General features: G+C 38.2%; 1 protein-coding gene across 2 annotated transcripts in view; it reads left to right on the top strand.

Moving 5' to 3' along the window:
* LOC145981752 (uncharacterized) overlaps window positions 1-25,069 on the top strand; it is a 132,677-nt gene that overhangs the window by 54,716 nt on the left and 52,892 nt on the right. For both annotated transcript variants that reach the window (XM_083115158.1, XM_083115159.1), the window contains 2 exons: window positions 6,222-6,782; window positions 15,431-15,467. In XM_083115158.1, coding sequence (XP_082971284.1) covers window positions 6,222-6,782; window positions 15,431-15,467 — 598 coding nt within the window. The remainder of the gene's footprint in view (window positions 1-6,221; window positions 6,783-15,430; window positions 15,468-25,069) is intronic.

Raw genomic sequence — 25,069 nt, 5'->3', positions numbered from 1 at the left:
GTCCTACGCCTCTCCACACTCTCACACGTCTCGAATCAGGCCTCAGACAAAGCCTACATTCATCTGTAAAGAGTACACACGACCAATCTGCAGGTCCCCAATGCACATGTTCGCGTGCCCACACCAAACGATCAAGCTGTTGGTTTGCACTTAGAGGTTGCCGACGCGTGGGTCTTCGGCAACGTAAGCCTCTTGCTCGCAGTCTATTGCGAACAGTCTGGGTCGAAACACGTACGCCTGAGGCTTGTTGGAGGTCATTTTGCAACTCATTTGCGGTCCTTGTATTGTGCCGCAGGGCTGTGATTCCTAGCAAACGGTCCTGGGCTGGTGTTGTTACCCGTGGTCGACCTGAACGGTGGCGATCTGCTACTGTCCCACTGTCTGTGTACCTTCTCCATGTTCTGCTTACATCGCTCTGTGCGATTCCCATCGTCGCGGCTACCGCCCGTTGTGACATCCCACTCTGCACGAAGGCGATAACCCTTGCCCGATCGAACTGCGATATTGTACGCCTGGGCATGTCTACAACGCACCTTCACTACTTGAGTCTCTCTACGTAAGTGGGAGATATAGCCTTGACCATTGCCACCCACAATACTGAGATGTTCGAACACACAAATATGCTCAGCTGGTCGTGGCTGTCGTCTGAAGAGCGAGTTATGCGGGGTTGAATGGGTATCTTGCACAGCACAGTGTGCTTTCTCACAGCTGGCCCAGTGGGACATGTTGCGATTGTTCTTTCTATCATTTCTTGGGTGATGCAAAACTTTTTGTGAGCAGTTTAATAAATGGAAAAACTAAAAATACATCAGTGCATGTAGGAGAATCAAGCAAGAGGCAAGATGAATAGACCCCAGAAAATTACCTCTTCTCACTTCATTCATAAAACACTAGAGTTTGCAACACTGTTTATATTGTCAACAATTAATTATTACAAATATAACCTACCTTCCAAATCTTCAAATTCATCTGCATCATCAAAATCGTCGCTAACTTCAAACTCTGAGGCGGAATTTCCGCTATGCAGTCTTGATCTAACGACGCCATTCTAAACAATGCAACGTACATCAACCCGAACACAAACAGTCCCAGGTGTGAGATAAAAATAGCACATTAGTCACCTAGCGGTCGTAATTTCAACAGAGCGGCTTGAATGAACACGCACATGAGACGAAGTACGAACATAGCCCGTAGTTAATTGGCAAAGCGATTGCGTACTGCAGGACGGACAAAGCGATTGCATACTGCAGGACCGGCTATGCCCATCATTCGTCCACATTGACTTTAAGTGCCCTGCGGGCTATGCCCGTCGTGAGACCCCAATGTGTTAAACATATGTATTCTTTCAAACTAGCAAGATAAGAAACATTCAAATTTATAATTAAAGGTATTGAAATTGTGTGCATTTGCTGGCATCAAGGTTTATATACAAAGGTCAACTCTTTAAGATTGTTTAGTGTATAAATATGATGTCATTCGTTGGAATTTTGTAACAACATGCAAGAAACTGTAATTGTAATTGCTAGATCAGAATATTCTTATATACATTGCAAGATAGCTGTAACAGAGTAAATATGTACATTTACTTCACAAACATTCAGGTTGTTAAGCACTTAGTGACAATCACATTAAAAACAATTGAAGATGACACATGCTAAAAATCTTTCTTGAACTAATCACTCTGATACTAGTGGTCTGTGACATTTAAAAAAAATGGCATGATTGAATCGGGATAAGTACAAATATAGAAATTTGTAATGGATATTTGTACAATTATTGATATGTTTAAAGAAATATACTTTACAAGTTAATCTTAAATAGTTTGTTTAAACTACAAAGAGGCATTTTTTCACATAACTAAGTCTTGAAAGTACTTTGATAATGGCATAATCTTTAAAAAGGGTTTGGAACTTGTGAAATAACCCAAAGATGTGTGAAAAGTGCGAAGTTTAATTTGAAGCAGGGAATTGTTATCTGCTTTCATCTGCATTATCAGCAAGTATATGAATAATGCAATACCTCAAATTAAAGTTTTGTGGAATAAGACATATAGTGATATAAATATCTTCTACATTTTGGATGTGATTTACCCAAATGTTGATTTTTGAAAATTGAAGGATGGAAGCCATCTTGTAGAAAACCTGGATGAAGAAATTGACATATTGATTATACTGAAATTAGATATGATGCATGCTAAAATATACGAAAAAGACTTACTCTTCTTTAAGAGGGAATTTCAAAGAAACATTTTCTTTATTTAAATTACATTTGTATGTTATAAATGGTCTTGTTAACCAATGCATAATTTGATGTTGTAACTTTTGTTTTCCTTTATCAATATACTCGTATTTAGCATAATAATACTTATGACTGTTTCAGCATAAAATAAATGCTATTCCTTAGCGAATGTAAGCTAGTATTTCCTTTTCAGCATATATCTGTAACTTCCTACTGTGTTAACACATTATTTTGAATTCTGATTGGTTACTATCACACCAGACAGATAAATAGGTAAGATAATGTACTGGTCAGGACTTCAGATTTAACCAAGGGCATTTACCAAAGTGAGAGAGATTTACATAATTGGTTGACCACGCTGTCTTCTCTATCACGTCCTTTTCTGTTCGTAATACTTTTCACACCACTAGTTTTGAGATGACGCTGTTGTAGAATTTGGCCGGTTGATCTTGAAACCACCGCTGGTCTTCGCTTGTTTGTCACAAATCAACCTTTGTCCTGCCAGGAACGTCTTCAGGGGAACGAACACGTGGAAATCACTGTGAGCAAGGTCTGGTCTATATGGTGCATGCTCAAGAATCTCGTGGTCTGGCGTTATCGTGGAGGATAATCACATTGTCCACATCGAGAATCCCGTGGCGTTTTTTCCTGATGGCAGCTCGCAGATGTGAGAGTGTGCCACAATAGCTGTCAGCATTGATGGTGCCATCTTGTGGTATGAAATCCAGCTGGAGTGGTCCTTGGCAATCCACACTTCTCTAAGTGAAATACTTGTCCCCATACGTCGGCTGCATTTCCCTAAGGATCTTGATGGGCGTTCGTTCCTTGCTCCATACAAAGCTAATAACACTTCGCTGCTCATACAACGTGTACATGTTGAGTTCTACAGCCATCTTTCGAAATAACAGCAGTGCCATGCCGAGGAGCAGCTGAAAGTTAATGCTGTACCTTTCCAAGAAGAACCTATGTATATCTCAGTTTCTCAATCACATTAATATTTCAGCTGGAAAGAAAATAGGGGTAATGACTTTTCGATTTGCCCTCGTATAATTCATAAATGTTCTCTGATTGAAATTCATGCCAATACAGTGGAACCCCGATTTTCCGTTCCCGGATTTAACATTTTCCTGCATTATGCATTCAATTTTTATGGTCCCACCATAGCTAAATGTTATAAAGTTTTCCTCGATTTTACATTTTCCTGCATTTTAAGTTTTTTCAGCTTGGTCCCCTGGAAAACATAAAATCGAGATTTCACTGTATATCCATTTCCTAAGTATCTGCGCTATGTATTCTAAATATAATATTTGTATTAGGTCAGTGCAGGATGTTAGGAATGACAAGAGACAGCTCAGTATCAGCCAATGTAGGCATATTGCTGTATTGGTTTATCATTAAAATTGCCGATAATTTTACTGATCTGATATATCTATAAATATCCTGATTTTTTTTTGTACCATTCTGTTGTTATATTTATAAATATATACTTCATTTATCGTGGTTTTGTAAAATGAATGTCTAAATGTGCAGTTCCTTTTTAATTGGTCTAGAAATGTATTTTGGAATTGCCTGGAAAATATGGAAAGTAAAGTAATAAAAGACAACAATATCGATAATTATCTTCCACCAACAAGATTACATGGCTTTGACTTCCCTTTTTTTTACCCTTTTTCAGCCCACATTCCCTTTTTTTCCCCCCCTTTTGGAAAAATATCTTCCTTGGTTTCTTTATTGACAAGATAAATATTTTGTGCGACTTTATTTTCCCTAAACAAAACATTTAACAGTTGTCTCATTTGGTGCAGCTTCCCTCCATGATTGTTGGAAGTACGTTGCAGCGATGGTTGCAACAGTCCAATCTGGGCTTAAGTAGTAACAAACGCATTGAAAGCCTGTTGAGTTGAAAATGTACTTATCTGCTAGATTAAGACTTTTATTGTGAAGTTTTTTAGAATAATTTTAACTTAACTGTGACGCCAGTATTGATTGTCATTGAAATGGCGAAGCCTGGTACAAGCGGCACCAAGCTATGAAATGTGGTAAGCTGTTGCAAGGAAGATTTCATTGAAACAGATGGTAACGCTGTTCTTTATATTCATATAAAGGAAAATAAAAATCTGACCATAGTTTATTTTTGCACTCTACTAAATATTATTTTAAATGAAAGTACAATATATACCATTAGTATAAAAAGGTACACGTAGAGGCACATATTTTTGTTAAATAAAAAAGCAAAATTTTGGTACAAAAACTGAGTTTCTTTCAGGTTCAAAAGCGGTAAATAAAATAAAATTTCGGTGTTATATCGGTGAAAAATTGGATGAAAAGTGGTATATAAAAAGATGTTTTGATTTCAAAATTGTGAATATAATTCTAAAATTGATTTAAAAGCTACACTCATTACACAAAATTAACATTTCACTTGCAATAGCACATTTATGTAGTTATCAGACTATTAAGTTTACTTCTGTATAAAGGAGTCCATTTTTGCTTCTCCAATATTAACAACAGAATTAATCAATTTTCTGTGAATTTGCGTATCTCACAGGATAATTCAGACCTCGGAAGGTGTCGCATCGTTAAATAAACCCTAAATTTCGTGTTTAAGAGTTAATTTTGCATTTTGCAATTCATTTTCCATTATTTTGTGACAAAACATGGTAGCAAAATGCATCTCACACCTTTCAAAAACATGAAAAATTAACACTACAATGTGTTTTTTGACATTTTGTTTTTTCGTCAAAAACGAAATATGCATTCCCCTAGGGATACATTAAATTTCTTGCATTTTTTATCTTACTTCATACGAAATTTAATGTAGCCCTTTTCGTTTATACCATATTTACACGTGTATAATGCGCACCCTGGTTTTTGATGGGTAAAAGTGACAAAACAATTATATCTTGTATATAATGTGCAGTATAATTCAGGTTCAAGAAATGGCTGTCTTGGTTGTAGGTTGTAAAGCTGTTGCTATGCTGATCAAAAGTGAATAACATCATACCTATTCAATGAGTCAGCTGTTGCTATATGGACCAAGAGGAGAATATCCTCTTGTGTAAACAAGCAAAGTAAAAAATCATGGGAAATGGCCTTCAAATTTTTATACATGGTTTTGCTCATTCCTTCTTTACTTTTTAAAAATTAACTTCAAAATGTATACTTTTACTGTGACTAACGTAACATTTATACGAGACACATTCAGGGCCCTCAAACTAGTCGTTAGCAGCACAAGATTTATTCCATTAATTAAACACTCCATACATATCATATTATTTGGCCAGTAACACATTTTAATTCTTATTTTCTTTTTCCTTATCTTGTCTTTCATCCAAAGTACCATAAAAATCAGAACGTTTTTTCATTTTGTGATTAACTGATTAGTGTCGCCATCTTGAATGTAATACTGTTGTCACATTCAGAAACTGCATAATTTAAGCTTGATTTAACATGATAGGATTGTGTAAACATGAAAAATGAACGCAAGTCTCACAAAATCATGGAATGACCATTTTCATGTTTGCTGCCAGAATTATTCCATGCTTATTACACACTACAGTTTTTGGGGGCAAAAAATTTATAAAAATGTGTGCATTATACATGAGTAAATACGGTAAATGGTATATATTGTGCTTTCATTTAATAAACTATAGTCTTTTTGTTTTCCTTTTTTTTTTCTTTTCGGCAATAATTTTCCCTTTTTTGTACTTTTTAGAGTAAAATTTTTCCTTTTAAAATGCTGTCTCTAGTCATGAAGTCATCATTGGTCTTTTGCCCGACCCTGTGGCCGAGTGGTTAGCACATCGCGCTGCGACGCCAAGGGTCCCGGGTTCGAATCCCGGTCGGGTATGGTTGTTTGTGAATGTCCATTTTCATCCATTTCATCATTTCATCACTCATCCCCATCTTCGCAAATTAGCCAAGAGGCACAAAACGCGAAGTAAAATAAACTAAATCAATCAATCAATCATTGGTCTTTTCAGATAGAATCCGTGTTGAAAATGATTATAGAGGAGCTTCAGAAACACAGGAAGCAACAAAGAATGGTTCCGGATGTTCAGTTCCAAAGATTCCAGAAGAACACTCTGCAGCTTGACGACACTTACACAAGTTTCACGTTTCCTTCGACCAGTTCCGTCAATAAAGACAGTAGCAACGAATCAGTTGCAAAAGACTCGGAAGCGGACATGTCCTTCTCTGAAGAAAGGCTGGAACAAAGGCTGGAGGCCGTTTCGTTGTCTGCAGAAACAAGGCACCGTCCATTCGGTAGTGTGTGTTCAGTGAGTGATGTTAATACGACCAACTGTGATATTCCCTTGTCTGTGAAGTCCCACTCGTCTAACAACTTGGGGCAAGAACCAAATGTCGACCAAGGTTTGGTAGATTCCGGTGTCGACACAACGCACGGTGCATCTTCCTCGGTGGTAAGCCCAGTGGATCCTATTGATGACCTTTTTGGTGTGCTGGAGGCTTCGTCGCTTGTGCCTTTCCTGGAGATAAAGCTGGATGTTGATTCTTTCTTAGAGATTTCCCAGCATGCATCGGTAAGTTGTGGTTTAATTTCATTCTAAATATAGGGTTTATTTGGGTGCTTATCATGTATTGCTAGAAGTTAGGTGAAGGTATGCTGTGAATGCATGGGGGAATGTGGAGGTATGGCTCCACAGATTCTCCATCTTGGCCATTTGTGGCAGGATGTGATCAGCACCACACTCTAGCCACCTTTATCCCTGAAGGTTGCTTCTGGGTACCTATTTATTAGATGCTGGGCCAACCTCTGTGGCAGAGTGGTGAGCATACTACGACGACGGGAGTCCTAGCACAGCCGTGGCATTCTTTTCGAGTGTCCCTTCATCAATTTCATCATATGAGGGAGAGTCAGTTGAAAACCTTCATTTGTTTTTGTTCCTTACCTAGTAGATTTCTGTATGTGGAGTTGCACACGTTTGCTGCATTTTAGCACGGACCTATTTCTGATCTACACATATTTTCAAGTTTGAGTTAGTGCCTTACCTTATGAAGAGTAAGTCTTTGAGGTTGTAACGAACTTGAGTGTTTAAGGTTTTATATTTGTAAAATATTAAGCTTTTTAAATGTTACTTAATTCTAATAATGTGCAAGATATCACAGACAACTTTAGTTAAATTGGTACAGTTGTGGTTGGAACTTGTATATGTGTTTGGAAATACGTCATAATCTGTTTGTGTTGACGTCACTTTCCCATCTCAGCAGAGGAAGTGAACCCGCCTGAATGTTTTTATCGGATGACAGACTGAGTTGAAAAACAGGTGAAGGTGAGGAATCAACAGGAACGTGTAAACGGTTAATGGAATGCCAGAATAGTTTTATTGGTTGGCATTAATTTCGTTTCTTTCTAGCGATACTCGAAAATAATAATTAGATACAGAAACTTTCGTGTATTTACGTTTGTCTTGTCTAACATTAATTCTATATGTATTTGTGTTTAGTGATTGTGATTTGATATGCTATAGAAATGTTCTTTACGTCTCTTCAGGCAAAACAAAGAAACATAAGTAAATCTGTACATTCCTTGTAAGTCCACATACGATAGGAAATATAAGTGATTATAAAACTGCGTTTAACTTTCAAAACCATGTTGTGTTTCTTTTCTACCCCACATGCCCTGATAAGTGATAAAAAGTCTCATGTTCCCCACAAAAGGAGCAGCGGACTAACTTTATGACGGGAGGATGTTGCAAGGTCCACGTTCACTCACATATGAGTAGAGCCCGGATTTTTATGTAATATCAAAGTACAAAATATGTACATAAATATGTAACAATAATTGATAAAATATGTACCTAAATATGTAGAATATGTAATAGTAGTAATAGAGTGTCCAAGCAATTTCAAGAATTCTGCTAGGTATTTATTTTATTTGAACATATTCAACGTAATTTTAAATCCTAAGTTGTTCAAATTAAAATGTGTATCAAATTTATAAACTCGCAACAACATGCACATATTTAAGAAACCAATTTTGTCAACTATTAATTACTTTTCACATCGCAAATTATTGCAGAATATGTAATTATGTACGAGAGCTCTTCGTAACTTTCGAGAAAAAAAAAAAGCAGCAGCAGCACGTACAGGAAAAACAATTGAATGAAATACATAACTACTTTTGTACTTTTTGTACTAGGGAACATATTGTATAACTCGCTACGTACAGGAAAGTAGCTTTCTTGTCCATCGGTGCCAAGTCTGTAGGTGCTTTGCCTAAACCTAAAAGCAAAACGAAAATATGTAACCAGAAGGGAGAGGGGAGAGAAACTCCAGTATCTTTCGATAAATACCAGTGCCAGTATTTTTTTTTTAATTTGTCTTCAGCCTGTCTTTCAACTTGTAGCCCAGTAAATATGAGGTTGCGAGCTGAAATAATTTATAAAAAGCTATTTTTTCAGGTTTTGCTCTTTGTTACTTCCCAAATGAAATCCCAAAAGTCCCCTAAAATCTCATGTGCACATCACCTCCAAAATGGCGGACAAAGATGGCAGCCAGGCTTGCAACACATGTTGTCCTTTTTTCTTTAATAACTTTCGATAATTTAAAGCTAAGTCATTCCTGTTTCACTATTTTACACAAGAAATGTTGGAGAATCAGATTATGTATTAAAATATCTGGAAAATACGTATTTAACGATACTAACAACAAAAATGTTACTTTATTATTCCCATACAATTTCATTTCTCCACCTTTAAATATAAATATCTATAAAATTGAGAGAATAATGAAAAATATTCGAAATGGAATTCGTAGAAATTTTATCTGACTGCAAAATGATGCTCTTGAAAATAAAATTTAGCTTACGATAAAGCACCATACATGCATAAAAGTAACTTAATGTTATTCATACTGAAATATTAAAACTTACATGTAATAATCTTGAGAATGATCCACCTCCAGCTTTCCTTTGTTACAAAAAGCTTCAGAATCATCTGCAACTGGCATGTTGGAACAAGAATTTCCTTGACAGTAGTAACGAAATTTTGAACACACCAGTCTGACCTTTCTGCATTCATATCTATCATCACAGCCTTTCTGTGTTGTGATCTTGCACTGGCACGATATCAGGTTGAGCATTGTCAGGAACAGCTGGTAAGTTTGTTGTAACTGGAAACAATTTACCTTGTCTTGAGTACCACCCCCATTCTGTTGGTTCCAAATTATTCCCTAACCATTGCTGCACTTGAAGATAAACACGGAGACTGTGTTGGGAAGCAGCTGCACTTGTTGGAGATAATATTGCTAAATTGAATGATGAAGATAGTTTCCTAGCCACTGTTTTGTTGTACAAATTATATCCGAGTTTATCTAAAGAAACATTGTTCTTTCCTCCATATAACTTCACAATAAATCTTTCTCCTACTTCAATTGCTGTTTGAGGATCTAGATCAGAGTTGGTAACGCTGTGTCTACTTTAGAGAGTTCTGGATCTTTCTGAAGAATCTTGAATACAGTCTGCTTTCCTTTGTTGAATAAAGCAGATGTCGTGTCACATCCTGTGACGGCATGGAAGAACAGAAAACTGTCTTTAAGTGACTCTAGGCTTCTCTGAATATTGCAAATGTGGAAGCATTTGCCTTTACTTTTGTTCGTTTGTGGCCTCATAAAATACATTGTAGTGTTTGGATGTCCTGGGCAATTAAAATCGACAGCAAGTCAGAGTCACTTCCTACAACAGGAACAGAAATATTTTCGTCACCAATTCTAATCGCAGTGGCAGCAATCAGAGAATCTGCATCTCTTTGAGCTTGGTACACTGTGATAACTACAGAGTAAAAGTGAATCTTAAGCATGTCAATCAAGCGAGTTTTACTTTCGGAGTTATGTAAGAAGTGTGCTTGATCAGTTGTTAGCTTCATATTTTCCTCGAATGCAATCGTAGCAGACATCTTTGACATCGTTCTCCTATGCCGTTCAACATCTTTGGTATTATTGCCTGTTGCATACCCATCAAAAACTACTGCTTCACAGGGTGAAAAATGATTCTGTACATATGTAACATATTTTTTTACAAATTTCCGCGTATGTGTCAACATCAGACCAAATGACAGTGCGAAGTAGGAAGCCACCATCTACAATAGAAGTTAATTCTGATGGTGGTAGTACACAGGGTTTGATAGCCTCTACAGTATCCATAACTACAGATTTTCTGTTTTTTCTCATTGAAATGTCATCAAATAAAGATGGAGGGTAAAGCGCTAGTTCATATTTAAAATATTCCGGCAGTTCTTGATGTGACTGCAGCACAGCAGCAATCCGACTGAATAGCTGAAGTGGGTTGATGCTAATAGCTTCATTCCGAATGTTAATTGTATTGTGTGTTGCAGATATTGGCACGACTTTCTCTTTTCTCCTGAAAACTATACTTCCAAATATTTTACCCCTCATTTGAGACAATGATTTTGACCCAATCTCTTCCACCCTATCACAATTAACTTTGACGCCAGATACTAACCTGGTTGCAATATTGATGAGGTGCTCCTTTTGGTTGCTCCGTTCGAAGGGGTTGTGAAGACTGAACCAATCAGAAAGCTTTGTGATGTCTTCATCATCTCTAGCTTGGCGGGAAGGTCTAAGTTCTACATGCTGTTCCGATGATGACAACCATTTTAAACAGAAGTTTTCTAACCTCCATGGTTATAGGAAATGACAAAAGCCAGCGAGCCAATGTGGAAATTGTAATACCTTGGCCATGACTCAAGCCTCCTGAAACTTTCATCGCACTCATCAAACTTTGCTGAATTACCATATCTGCTGCAGTTCCACTTCAAAAATAGTCTTTCGAAGAAGGTTCCAGTCTCCAGTACGCTCTGCTCGAACATAAAACATTATCAGTCTTACTTGTTCTAGGTACTGCAGCCACAATTTTGCTGTTTGGTCTTTATCTTCAATTTGCACCTTTATCTCAGCTAGATCTGCTATTAGTTTTTTCATGTCTGGATGATCCTTGAGGTCATTTAAAGTCTTAATACCTGATATCAAATCTTCACAACTAGAACGTATTCTACTTTCCTTATCCTCACCACCTAAATTACAATACTTCCACAGCTGCTGGTAGACTTCTATGTACGTCAAAAAATGTGCTCTTGCGTATGCAGTTCCATTTAACATGTGAACAACAGTATTTCGCGCATACAACAAACCAAGTTCTTCAAGGCCACTAACTGACATAATGTGTCCAATGGTACCTAAATATGACATTAATAGGCGAAATCCTCCCAGTTTGACTACTACTTTAGCTACATCACTGTCTGGGTCAGCTGATGCGACAATTCCTACAGCCTTCCAATAAAGAGGGTGGTCAATGTTAACAATACAGGAACCCTGTTCCGTTTTCGTACTTTCTTCGCAAGCAAAGAGAAGAGAAGTATAAATCGTACTGAGGTTTGATGCTTCTATTTTTACACACACCTTTCGACACAGTTTATGAGTTCATTTTTTGAAGCACCAAGAATCCTAGTGTTTGTTTTCCGAATGTGATCACAACGAAAATTTTTCGTTACTTGCTCTTTAAGAGCTAATGCATGTTACTGAAAGCGGGTTACCTTGCAGTAGTATGAATGATGTGAATGATATGATACCAACGAACTACACATATTAAGCCTACCAAGCAATATTATTGGAGAGAATAATCTTTAAGAACTTCCTCCTATGTGATAAAAAAAAGAAAATGAGTGGGCCTCTTAAAAAGTGCAAAATGCATAGCTGGGTGAACAACAAACAACTTCACTCGTGTCTCGTTAAATAGTCCCTTATCACTTTATTGTAAGCTAAATTTTATTTCCAAGAGCATCGTTTTGCAGCCAGATAAAATCTCTACGGATTCCATTTCGAATATTTTTCATTATTCTCTCAATTTTATAGATATTTATATTTAAAGGTGGAGGAATGAAATTGTATGGGAATAATAAAGTAACATTTTTGTTGTTAGTATCGTTAAATATGTATTTTCCAGATATTTTAATACATAATCTGATTCTCCAACATTTCTTGTGTAAAATAGTAAAAACAGGAATGACTTAGCTTTAAATTACCGAAAGTTATTAAAGAAAAAAGGACAACATGTGTTGCAAGCCCGGTCGCCATCTTTGTCCGCCATTTTGGATGTGATGTGCACATGAGATTTTAGGGGACTTTTGGGATTTCATTTGGGAAGTAACAAAGAGCAAACCCTGAAAAAATTAGCTTTCTTAAAATTATTTCAGCTCAACACCATTTTCGGTCCTTCATTTACTGGGCTATTGGCAGTCACTTTTAATATAGGAAGAAGGATCAAGATATGAAAAAATTGCCGAAATGTGTTGTTTTATGTAAAGTAAATTAGCAAATATGTAAAATATGTAATATCCTGGAATATATGTAAAAATATGTAACATAAATTTATGCAAAATTATGTCAGTTACATAATTCGTTGGCATTTTTGTGTTCAAGGTATGTATCTAGAAAGGAATAGAGTATGTAGTTACATACAAATCCTAGCTCTACTTATGAGACACTGCGAAGGCCATTCCACCCATCCGCTTGTGAACTGAAGCCACTGTCGAATATTCTCTTCCATTAGTAAACTTGCTGGTGTGGTAAACATGCACGGAGATACTGATTTTTCATTGCCTCTTCACTGGGAGCAAGTACCTAGTCATATCATAAATTCTGTTACAAAGTTTAGACAGGGATGGCAACACTGGTTGGCAAGATAACCCCGCAATGTTGGATCAAACAACAACCAGTATCATTGTGTGTTTGGCTGTGGTAGCGGAAAGGTGAATTTCACTGCGAGTCGAATGGAGTGGGGTGTATATGAGAACCGTGTGGCGGTAATCGCACTGCATAAAGTTGGCAAATCACCATCGGACATTTTCAACACCCTGAAAAAACTGAATATCAGCAGGATGTTCGTGCATCGGACCATCTACTGATACTGTGACACAGGGACAATTGAGTACCGCAGCAGGACCCAGAAGCTCGTGAAAGCAGTGGTGGGGCAGATTCGACAAAATCCTGTCGGGAAACAAGCAGTGATGGCTCGAGAGCTGAACATTTTGAAAATGTCGATGTCGTGTGTGCTCCGAAGTGACCTAGGACTCCGTGCTTATCGGCGAAGTACTGGTCACTTCCTCCCTCCACAGCTTAAGGTCCAGAGAGAGCAGAAAACAAAAATACTCCTTCAGTGTTACGCAAATGGCGGCCACAGGAAGATCACTTTTACGGACGAAAAATTCTTCTCGATTGAAGAGTCTTACAATTGTCAAAACGACCATGTTTATGCCTCGACATTCCAGGAAGCTTGTGACAACTTGCCATGGATCCTCAGAGGCCATCATCCTGCCTCAGTGATGGTTTGGTGGGGAGTTTCGTACAATGGCACAACTGACCTCCACTTCTGTGAACATGGTGTGAAAACATCTGCAAAAGTGTACCAAGCAACAGTGTTGGAGCCACTTGTGAAATCATTGACCCGCATCATGTTCATCAATGAGCCGTGGAGCTTCCAGCAGGACTCAGCACCGGCCCACAAGGCAAAGACCACATAGGGGTGGCTTCAGAGGAATGTGCCTGCTTTCATTGCTCCGGCTGATTAGCTCTCTAGCAGCCCCGACAGCCCATTGGACTACAGGTTGTGGTCCGTTTTGGAGGGCATGTTCTGTAGGAAGAGGCATCCAAACCATGCAAGTCTTGAGCGTTCTCTTGTGAAGGCAGTGGCAGAATTTCCCCTCGAGACTGTGCCTGCTGCGAACGATGACTGGCCTCCAAGACTTTGGGCCTGTGTGAAGGCCAGAGGTGGCCATTTTGAACAGTCATTGGTGCTCTGTGTTGGCAAGACCTGTACTTTTGTAACATCCAAATATTAATACATTAGCTTGCTCACTGTGCCTGTAGTTCATTATTAACTTCGTAACAGAATTTTTGATATGACTAGGTATATATAGAAGATGCCATTTTTAAAACAACATAAATGTAGTTTTGAAACTCATTTGATTAGTGTTGCAGCCTTGAGGTTATTTTGTAAATAACAGTTGATACCTCATGTAAATTTGAGCTGTATACAGTTTGCCTTGCATTTTCTATTGGACTTTGAAGGTTTCTTTTGACTCTCCCTTGTATCATCACTCATCTTCATCAGTGTGATTAGTCAAAAATGGCGGAAAAGTGATGATAAATAACAAAAATCAAAACTGGAGGAGTATAAAATTATGTGGCTGGGTGAACCCCAGAGCTGCCAATAAGAACGATATGATTTTACAATGAAAAAAATAAAAACGTTTTCGGATACAACCAAACTTTTTATATTATTTTGAAACATAGTTTATGACATTATGTTTTGAACAACACATCATTTAAGTGTCCACCTTGACTTTGTGCAATGTCACGAATGCAGCATTCGATGTTCAATCTAAATGCATGGTGTGTTTCCACAGACTATAGATTTCAAATAACCACACAAAAAGCAATCTAAAGGAGTTAAATCACAACTTCTTGGAGGCCAACTAACAGTTGAATTTCTTGAAATTATCCTTTCACCAAACTGTTCTTGCAATTCTTCAATAGTGGCATTAGCAGTGTGACATGTGGCACCGTCTTGTTGGAACCACATGTCCTCCAATTCAATTCATCTAAATTTAGCCACAAAAACCTGTTAACATCAATCGGTACCACTCACCAGTCACTGTAACTGCATCTCCTACCTCGTTTTGAAAAAAAAAAAAAAATGGTCCGATGATGCCACCATGCCATAAACCACACCATACAGTGACCTTTTGCGAATGCAAGGGCTTCTCGTGAATCTCTTGTGCATTGTTTTCACACCAAAAATAACAATTTTGTTTGTTAACATATCCACTTAACCAGAAATGAGGTTCATCTGAGAAGATAATTTTTGGCCCAAAATTAAGATCCGTTTCAAGTTCAATATAACGTCTATTTTCATAAAATTTTTGGATAATAACCAAACGTTCTTGAAGCGTGTATTTAGCCATGATGAATTGTCACAGTATGCTAAACACAAATGACAACAAGTGACAGTTATAACATTTGAAGCATAGTTGCCAGATCATTTCAAAATCATATCATTCTTATTGGATAACCCTTTATTAGTTTCTTTGGCATTATTTCATACTTATATTTTTTAAATACAGGTAAATCTAATAAAGGTTTCCTTTTCCTTCAGGTGTACAGATGTGTGGTGGATATCGTCTATGAACTTGGTAAGAATTTTATAACCTATTTTGTGAACATTGCACAAATAGTTTTTCAAATCCTTGTAGGATTTTTTGTTTTCATTTTGTCATTCTTCCACCTATTCAAGCTTCTGATTTGAAATTTTTCAATATCCCATGTGGTTACATACAAGACTGAAATTTTCAGCAAAAAATGCAGGCTCGACCAGGACTCGAACCCAGGTGTCTGGCGTACCGTGTCATTGCTCTAACCATTGAGCTACCGAGCCGGCCTGGCCTCCCCTGATTTTTCGCTATCGCTGTTTTACCTACGTGGAATCGTCTCTGGCAGTGCTACCACAACGGGATCTGTTGCCTTTGAAACAGAGTAGACTTCAACGTTGATGAGTTCCTCCCAGCGTAGAGATGTCTATAACACATTGAGAAACATTACTCACGGTTGTATAGTTCAGTACTTTTAACTTTATAATGACCGACGCTAATAAGGCCACATATTGAGAGCTCTCAACACTTAAACAAGACACTACCAAAATCACTGAGCACTTATATTCTTCAACTTCTGGTTAGCACTTCCTCTTCATTCCTCCTGTCTGTATCCTTAAATAGTTGCGGTAGAAGCCACCACTTGCCGATCCATCACACTACAAGTCTTTCCTTCTTTCAAACTATGAGTTCTCTTTTGGGCTCGAACTATCCATGCCCTTTTGTGTTTCGCGGTGACAAAATCTAAGAATTGTCAACAGCTTGAATGACTGCAAACTTTTCATTTTTTTTCGGCAACGTGCCGAACCTCAACCGCAAAGACGAGACGCCATAACTCTCTTCCACTGACTGCACTCTTGTGCACCAAAATCTAGCACAGTCTACTTTTTAAGAGGGGAGTGAAGTCTTTTTCATCCTCATTCGTTCCGGAGGAAATCGCAAGTCCTACAACAATCTGTTATAAAGTTCCACCACTTGTGTGGTGAAAATAACAAAGTGGGCTTTTAGAAAGGACAGTGTTGTATTTGGCAACTGTTCACAACAACAGCATCTTCAGCTGGCGTAGTTTTTTCTCATCTTTTCGCACGATTCACTCAAAATTGTGTAACCGTTTCAGAACAGAATAGGTGGAAAATTTGTGTTCATAGATAAAATAATAAATCAACTTTAACTTCCTGTGAAAGGAAATTACTGATGGCCTTAGTTAGACCCATCGTATTGGCTGCTCAGAAATCCATCATTGTGAGACTTACTTAATATTGTGGAATTGAGCAGAATGTCAGAATATAATCAGCATACACCCGCCGCAAAATGACTTCGGACCTCACTAACGTTTTCTAGCAGACTCTGGTGCATTTCTTTAAGTTCTGACGCTGTCAGTAGAGGGTTTTTCTTTATTTCTCTCATTAGGAGAGCGTCTGTAGATTTGGTTGTTTTTCTTTGCCTCCCACCACGGAGTTTGTGCTTTGGAATGACAGTCGAAGGCAGTCCTCTGGCGGCTGCCAATACCTTCATTATGGTTGATTTTGCACGACCTGTTTGTTTGCATATAGTCTTTATCGGGACGTTTTTACTTCCCTGGCTTTTTCCACACTACTACAGTACTTTCCTGGCATTTCACAAATACACCTGTACAGTAGTCAATACAGTAGAAAAATATCCAACACAAAGTGCACCACATGAAAACAAAACAATTTATCACACACACTACAGCAGAAAGTCACTCTTTCTGTGTCAACTAACAATACGAAATGAAATGAACTTGCTTACTAGCAGTAATACACTGTTGTGTATTACATTATTACAAACAACATTAAATGCAAGGCTACAAAGTGATAGACTGCTTACTACGACGATTTCACATGAGGTTCGAAGTTATTTCGCGGCGGGTGTATTTAAACTTTTGAGGGAGTGCATGTTTAAAATGTTCTCAAAGGTGTTTCTTTTCTTCAATAGTTTAGTTAATCTAGAATTTTAAAATTTAGCTTTAAAGTATGTTCAGCGCTTTTTTCAATATTCCTTATTTTAAGAATAGGGGATTGTAGAACCCTAGATAAAATACAGGTAGTCCAGCAATTAATTTGCAGTTCAGAACTTGTAAAAGAGCATTTGCATCCACTGAGAATGTAAATGTTCTATGTCCAAATTTCCATTTTTTTTTCAGTAGATCCCTTTAAAGTTTGACATGATATATTTATTGAACCTTTGTCACCATTGCAAGTTTGTACCATTGCAAAGGCTGATATATTGAAGTGCCTCTAAAAAGAAGAAGTTGTTAAGTTTGTTACTTATGCTGTAATTAATAATTGAAATTTTAAATAGAACAATAGCACGCAACACTAGCTTTGTGAGAGTGCCCACTGCATTCTGGAGACGAGATGGAGATGAAACAATTTCATGATAAATTTGTCATTCTGTAGCAAAGTAAAATATGTAATTCATATTTTGGGAATCAGTCAACTACTTTGATTCCACTATTATCCAAATTTTTTGTCTTTTAGCAACAAAAGTAAGAACCGAAGACCATTACTATTCTTAAGCAACTCCCACAAGTGACTGAGGTTAAAATGCAAATGGTTTATCTCATACTCTGCTGACACTTGTGGTTTCTTAAGGAAATTGTCATAAGATTTCCTTAACAAACCACAAGTGTCAGAAGAGTATCTATCTGCACAAGGACCAAAAGAGACTCTCAGTATATCAATATTGGTTGTATCAGACAGTAACAGAGATGACAAGGTGTCCTGGGTTCGATACTCAGTGGAGGCACATATTGGTTCAGATCCCACTTTAAACTGTAGGTCCAGTCCCGATTAGCCTTACTGTGCATTAAGTGGACTTAACAGTTGGGCTGAAAAGTTCGTAGGCTAACATAGTAAAAAATATTATTTTGACAAAATTCGATTTTATTATTCAATATAGTTGCCTTCGAGGGCAATACAACGATTATAGCGGTCATACAATTTTTGGATGCCATTTTTATAGTACGATTTCTCTTTAGCCTCAAAATAGGCCTCAGTTTCGGCGATTACCTCTTCATCAGTGCTAAATTTCTTTCCAGCGAGCATTCTTTTAAGGTCTGCAAACAGGAAAAAGTCACTGGGGGCCAGATCTGGAGAATATGGTGGATGGGGAAGCAATTCGTAGTCTAATTCATATAATTTTGCCATCGTTTTCATTGATTTGTGACACGGTGCATTGTCTTGATGAAACAGCACTTTTTTGCACAGCTTTCGCATGTTCAAATATTCATGCACAATATGTCCAACACGTTCCTTTGATATTTTTAAAGTCTCAGCTATCTCGATCAACTTCACTTTACCATCATTTAAATTTATTTAGTGGACTTTTTTGATGTTTTTGTCGGTAACAGCCTCTTTGGGGCATCCACTGCGTGCATCGTCTTCGATGCTCATTTCGCCTCGTTTAAATTTAGCAAACCACTTCTCAACGGTTGATTTTCCTAGTGCAGAGTCCGAATAATGTTTATCAAGCCAAGTCTTGGCTTCAACAGTATTTTTTTTTCGCCAAAAAGCAATGCTTTATTAACACACGAAATTCTTTTTTATCCATTTTTTCACAATAACAAAAGCTGCTTCACTCACAATGCTATATCTCACGAACTAATTATCCGGCAGCTGTGAAATTTATACACATATCTTTTGAAGTACTAAGTAAAAATCACATGGATTTAATTCTAGTAACGCCATCTATGAGTCAGCCTATGAACTTTTCAGCCCAACTGTTAAAACACCAACTCAATCAATCAATTGGTAGCACAGATGAAACAATTACATCCTAGAGAGACCACAGCCATAATATCCTAATTCGTTTACAATTTGAAGACAGAACATTTGCATTCTCAATGGTAGGGTTGCCAGATGTTCTCTTTTACTCTGATATGTCCTCTTTTTCGGGTCCAAATATGGTTTGGTCAGGTTTTTACAAAAATGGGGTAATGTCCTCCTTTTGTTTCAACTTCAAGATTTGTAACAACATTTTATATTTGTACTTGGTACAGTCAATAAATAACCAGATTAATGCTGTGAAAAAGCGAAATAAAGTGACAGAGTGATGAAACTTACGGGATATGTAGCCCAGGCTGGGGTACGCCACATGTCTGAGACGAGTTCCAGATCTCGTCGCTAGGTGGCAGCACTGGCAGGGAAGGAAGGTTGTGTATGTGTAATTTGCCTCCAAGGTGCCAGTCAGTCATTCGGTGAGATGAGTCAGGGCGTTCACACTGTCAGGTGCCACAAAGGAAGTTCAGGGATCCGTGATACAGTTTTTGACGGCAGAAGGCAACACCATAGTGAAGGTGTTCATGAACAGGGACGGCGACAGGGGTGGGCACGGGTGGGCAAGCGCCCACCCAAAAATTCCTGTGCCCACCCGATTGCCCACCCAAACAAATTCACTAAGTACATATACTTAGAGATATGTGAATGTTGCAATAAATAAGTGTATTCTGGTGTTCATTACATGTATATTTTACTAACGAATATTATCTATACTGGAAATGTTCACATATCATCATCCCATAAAAAGCTGATTTAACTTTGTTATTAGAAAGCAGAATGAATTACTAGAGGTCTTGAAACAAGACAACTGTGACCAATTGAATACTTCTATGATTAGAAAAAGCTAGTGGGCTTAGGAGGCAAAATTATGCAGGGTATGGTCAAAATGAGATCGGGGTTTAGGGTGACCTTGAGGGCTGCAGCTCCGGGCCTTCACTGGTGGAAAAACTGCTTTGAAAAGTAACACATACAGAAAAAATTAGGTACTTCGGATGCGATGAAAAATATGTAGAAATATGTATAACTAACCACCTCATGTAGCTTGGCGAAAAGTTATAACTGAAAGTGTGGAGGGGATTGGGGTGGGGTCTTGGTGATGTAAGCTCTGGGGCTTCACATATATAAATCCCGGCCTGCGTATGATTAAAATAATATTTAAATAAACAAATAAAAACCTCAGCGTTGCTTCCTCCAGCAACACAATAAATTATTTCGACTTTTTAATTAGGTCTACACAGTGGCGGCGAATGGGTTCCAAAACCAGGAGGGCAAAGACAGTATATTTCCCTTTGTAGATAAGGCTTAGCAGAGCGGGGGCAAAAGTGGCGAAAAGTGGGGGGCAACTGCCCCCTGATCGCCGCCACTGGGTCTACATTGAAATTCCAGAAGTGTTTCTGTCTTTATTTCGTTACAATCTTTATATTTATATTTTACATTAGCCTGTCATTTCCAAATATCTACATGGTATACAAAATAACAACTTTGTATTCGTTCTACTAATAAATACTAATAAGAAGCAGTCACAATAACCACTACAATACAGAGTTATATTAATTTTGATGTAACTGTTATGTGGGTTTGAAAAAAGCAACAGAATTATTGAATTGATAATGGGTGGCTAATTCTATTTAGAAATCCTGGTTCCAGACATAAATTTTGCCTATCAGTTACGTAATCATGCGATTTTTCTTGTGATTAACTTACGTAGAATTAGAAAAAGCGGTTGGAAGGAAAGCTTTGTTTTAAGGGCTTTGTTTTGAGAATGGTTTGAACTTTAGAAGCATCAGAGGTTTAGCCGAAAAGGTCAACAGAATCTGTAGATGCCGATGAAGTAAAGAAGAAAAGGTACATCACGAAGTATCCATAAGAAAATTTTGTTTATTTGTTTTTAAGTCGAATTTTATGCTCCGATAGGCTAATCGGGAATAAACCTACAGTTTAATGTGGAGTCCGAACCAGTGTGCAATATGCAGATGCTTCCACCAGGGGAGGGGGTAGTAGAAACCAGAACCTCTTCATTATAAGGCGACAACGTTATGCCATTTGAGAAAAATAAATATACAGAAAGAAATGACAGGGAACGTGTTATATTATCACCATAAAAGATGCGTTCGTTTAAGAGGGTGTATTGCCAGAGATAAATATTTGAGAATTTCGGAAAACAAAGTTATTGTTCACGGAGTTAACTGCCTTGAACCGACAATGAAACACTGTGAAATTGAAAGCACCACCTCAACTTTCGAAGTGGTATGAACTAATGAAACTCCACTTTTGGAAGAGTAAGTTGTTGATGATTCGACTGATTTGTTCTATGTGAAATCACTTTTCTGCTAATTTTGGCTAATGACGACAATGAGGTTCAATGGTGATTAGATGAACGTAACGAAAAGGGGGGGGGGCAAATACACATAGTCATTGAAAATACAACCCCCCCAAATTATTATTTTAACTGAAGTTCCAGGCGCCAGAGACTCGTTCGCCTGCAGGATTAAAGTTTCCAGGGTATACTGGGTAGTATAGAGGTTGACATTTGAGCGCTTTCGAAAAGGTCAAGCCAAACAATCCAAGTCGTCTGTGAAAAGGAGATGAATTACAGGGTATAGTGATCAATTTCGATGAATTCCTTGTGTCCAAAATCACATTCTACAAAATGTAAACTATTTGTTACCTCAGTGCATGTGTTCATCTAACCATACGCGTGTTACTTCTCCCGCATGAGTAACGAAGACTTACTTCAGAAAACGAATAACAACTTAGCTGACAGATTTTTCAGTGTTACTTGATTATTACTTTTGGGCAATATTTTTTCAAAATAGCCTTTCATAAGCCTGGGGATACTTTATGCAGAATGAACAAATAATTGTTTCTTCCATGTATGTGTGTACATTCTCAATAATACATTAATTTTAATCCAAATATCCAGTGCCACTTTTTGTAACCGCACAGTCCTCTTAATGCTAAGACTTTTCGACCAAAAAAAGTAAACTGTCCTTTCCCCCAAGTTTTGGCACCCGATAGCCGTTACTGCATTCAGATACATTTGTCAGTTGCAATAACTTTGTAAGCCAAGTTTCAGTCAAAAAACTCATATGATGAAAGTAATATGATCAGGAACATGCATTTAAATTACGAAAAAGTATTTTAATCCTTCACCATTGTCTACCATCACAATTTCTATCACTGTCGTGGTCCTAATATATAAAGTGTAGTAGGTATGTGCCTTGTATTTTTGCACTTGGACAAAATGAGATGCAACCAATTCAAATTTATTTCACTACATTGACGAGAAGGAAAGAATGTGATTAGAATGTATGGCTGCGCACACACAAACACTTCCTTGAAGGAGACAAAGTAGTGGAACAAGATGCAAGAATAGATTAGTAAAGAAAGAGGGAAGACACCAAACACACACACGTGTGTGTGCATGGCAGTTAAGAGAAACATTTGAAGAATGGAATGAGAGAAAGTGAAAGGAGGTTACAAGCTGAGAAAGAAAGCTATAAAAAGGCATTAGGGAGTAAAACAGAAAAGATGAAAAGCAAAGGGAAAACAAGTGAAGGGAAATCGGGAGTGTAAGAGAGAAGGGTATACATATGCATGTAGTATGTCGTACATATGTGTCTTACATGCATATATATATACACACACACACACGTATATGGCTTACATTTATAACTGCCCACCCAAATCTATTAATATACACCTTCTGCCCACCCGGTCGAAAATTTCTGGCGCCGTCCCTGTTCATGAACAATAGCGTATGCTGTACCATGACTAATGCCGAGTTCGGTTGCAATCTGGTTCAGACTAATCTCCTGACACTCCCCTATGAGATCATCAACGGCATAAATGGACTCATCTGTAATGGCATACTCCCCTGCGTTGTTGAGGCACTGACACTGTGAACGCCATGACTCACCTCACTGAATGACTGGCACCTTGGAAGCAAATTGCACATACACAACCTCCCTTCCCTGCCAGTGCTGCCACCTAGCGATGCGGTCTGGAACTCGTCCCGCAGACTTGTAGCGTACCCCAGGCTGGCCTACATGTCCCGTAAGTTTCTTCGCTCTGTCACTTTATTTAACTTTTTCACGGCATTAATCCGGTTATTTATTGACCGTACCGAATAAATAACTGTTAATATTGTGTCAGTGTTCAATTGCAAATTAAGGAAATACAGTACTCTCAGTTGAAAGCGCAAAGATAAGAAAAAAAGAAAAAATGCTGGACGTTTGAGTATTTTCTGTTGTTGCCACCAGGGCACTTGAGGGGGGCTAGAAGGGAACAGGATGTGTGACATAAGTTTCTAACAATAGGTAAGAATATCAGAATTCAAAAATATTATATAATTTTATAATGTTTATAGTATATCACTTCTGCAAAATCTTTTGTGAAATCTAAAAATGTCCTCTTTTTTAAAGTTTGTCATCTGGTAACTCTACTCAATAGACAATATGTATATATGAATATGTATCAATGTCGTACAATCAAGTTTATTTTGTAACAGTACTACGAGGAGTGTCCCATAAGTAGCGAGCCTAAGCTAGAAGGGAACAGGATGTGACCCCAATAGCAACCTACTTTTCTATGTAGTCTCCCTGCAGGTCCACACACTTCTGCGAACGCTTCTGCAGTGCTTTTATCCCAGTCTCGTAAAAGCTTTCCTCAAGGCTTGCAAAATAGTCATCCACAGCAGTGATGACGTCATCATCACACTGATAATGCACACCGCCCAAAGCTTTTTTCAGGTTAGGGAAGATGAAAGTCTGATGGAGCAAGATCAGGTGAATAAAAGGGATGTTCCAACAATTGGAACCCACAATGATGGATGGTTGCCATCGCAAGAAGCGATGTGGGAACACGTGCATTGTCCTGATGCAGAATCACTCCGTCATCCAGTCACTTAGTCTTCAAACCACCCCATAATTGCCTCACCAGGGAAGCATAATGCTCTTCGGTCATGGTGTTTCCCTTTTGGAGATGATCAACCAGCAAAACACCCTTAGAGTCCCAGAAGACTGTCGTCGTCACTTTCCCAGCAGAAGGACTAGACTTTGCCTTCTTTGGGGTGGGGGAGCTGGGGTGTTTCCACTGTTTTGATGTCTACCCATCTCTTCACTGTGGCAGAGGATGGAGCATCCTCTCCTAAGGTTGTCACCATATCCTCATGGATTTCCTTGGGACTCAACCTCTTTGTCAACAGATACTTGATCACTGATCGTGTCTCTTCTCTCTTCATTTTTCTGATGTTATGCACTTAGCACACTTCTGGTTCCTTCAAAGACGAATAGAATGGTTAGAACTGGACACCGCTTTCCATATACACTTACATAGATTTGCTATTTCAAATTCAAATTATTTTTCAGATTGAACTATAGGAACTCTATAAGGCTCACTACTTATGGAACACCCCTCGTACAGAAACATTTACTTATAACTGAACAGTAAAAAAAAAAAAAAAAAAAAAAAGGTAAAGTGCTCCCCTGTGCATAGCACCACGCCATGAAGGCGTATAGGGGGTGTGGGGGTAACGCCCCACACTTTCTTGATCCGGTCGTGAGTGGGGGTGATGTGATCAGCATCACGCTCATGACCGCCTTTACCCCCCAGGGTTTCCCCCAGGTACCCATGTTATTCGACGCTGGGTGGGCGCCGGGGCCGCTTCCATCGTTAGAAAAGTTCCCGGATTTGAACCGGCCGGGGATCGAACCCGGGACCTTTAGCATGGTAGTCAGACGCGTTACCGACTGAGCCACCGCAGCCACCTATAACTGAACAGTTAGAATCACATTTCATATGTTAAATTTATTTTTCCTAAAGTTGTTGCCTTTTACTAATGTCTGT

This window comes from Lepisma saccharinum, chromosome 30, assembly GCF_977018435.1.
Source record: "Lepisma saccharinum chromosome 30, izLepSacc3.1, whole genome shotgun sequence".
Lineage (NCBI taxonomy): Eukaryota > Metazoa > Arthropoda > Insecta > Zygentoma > Lepismatidae > Lepisma > Lepisma saccharinum.
The sequence above is the reverse complement of the archived record's forward strand: the minus strand, read 5'-3'. Positions and strand labels throughout refer to the sequence as shown.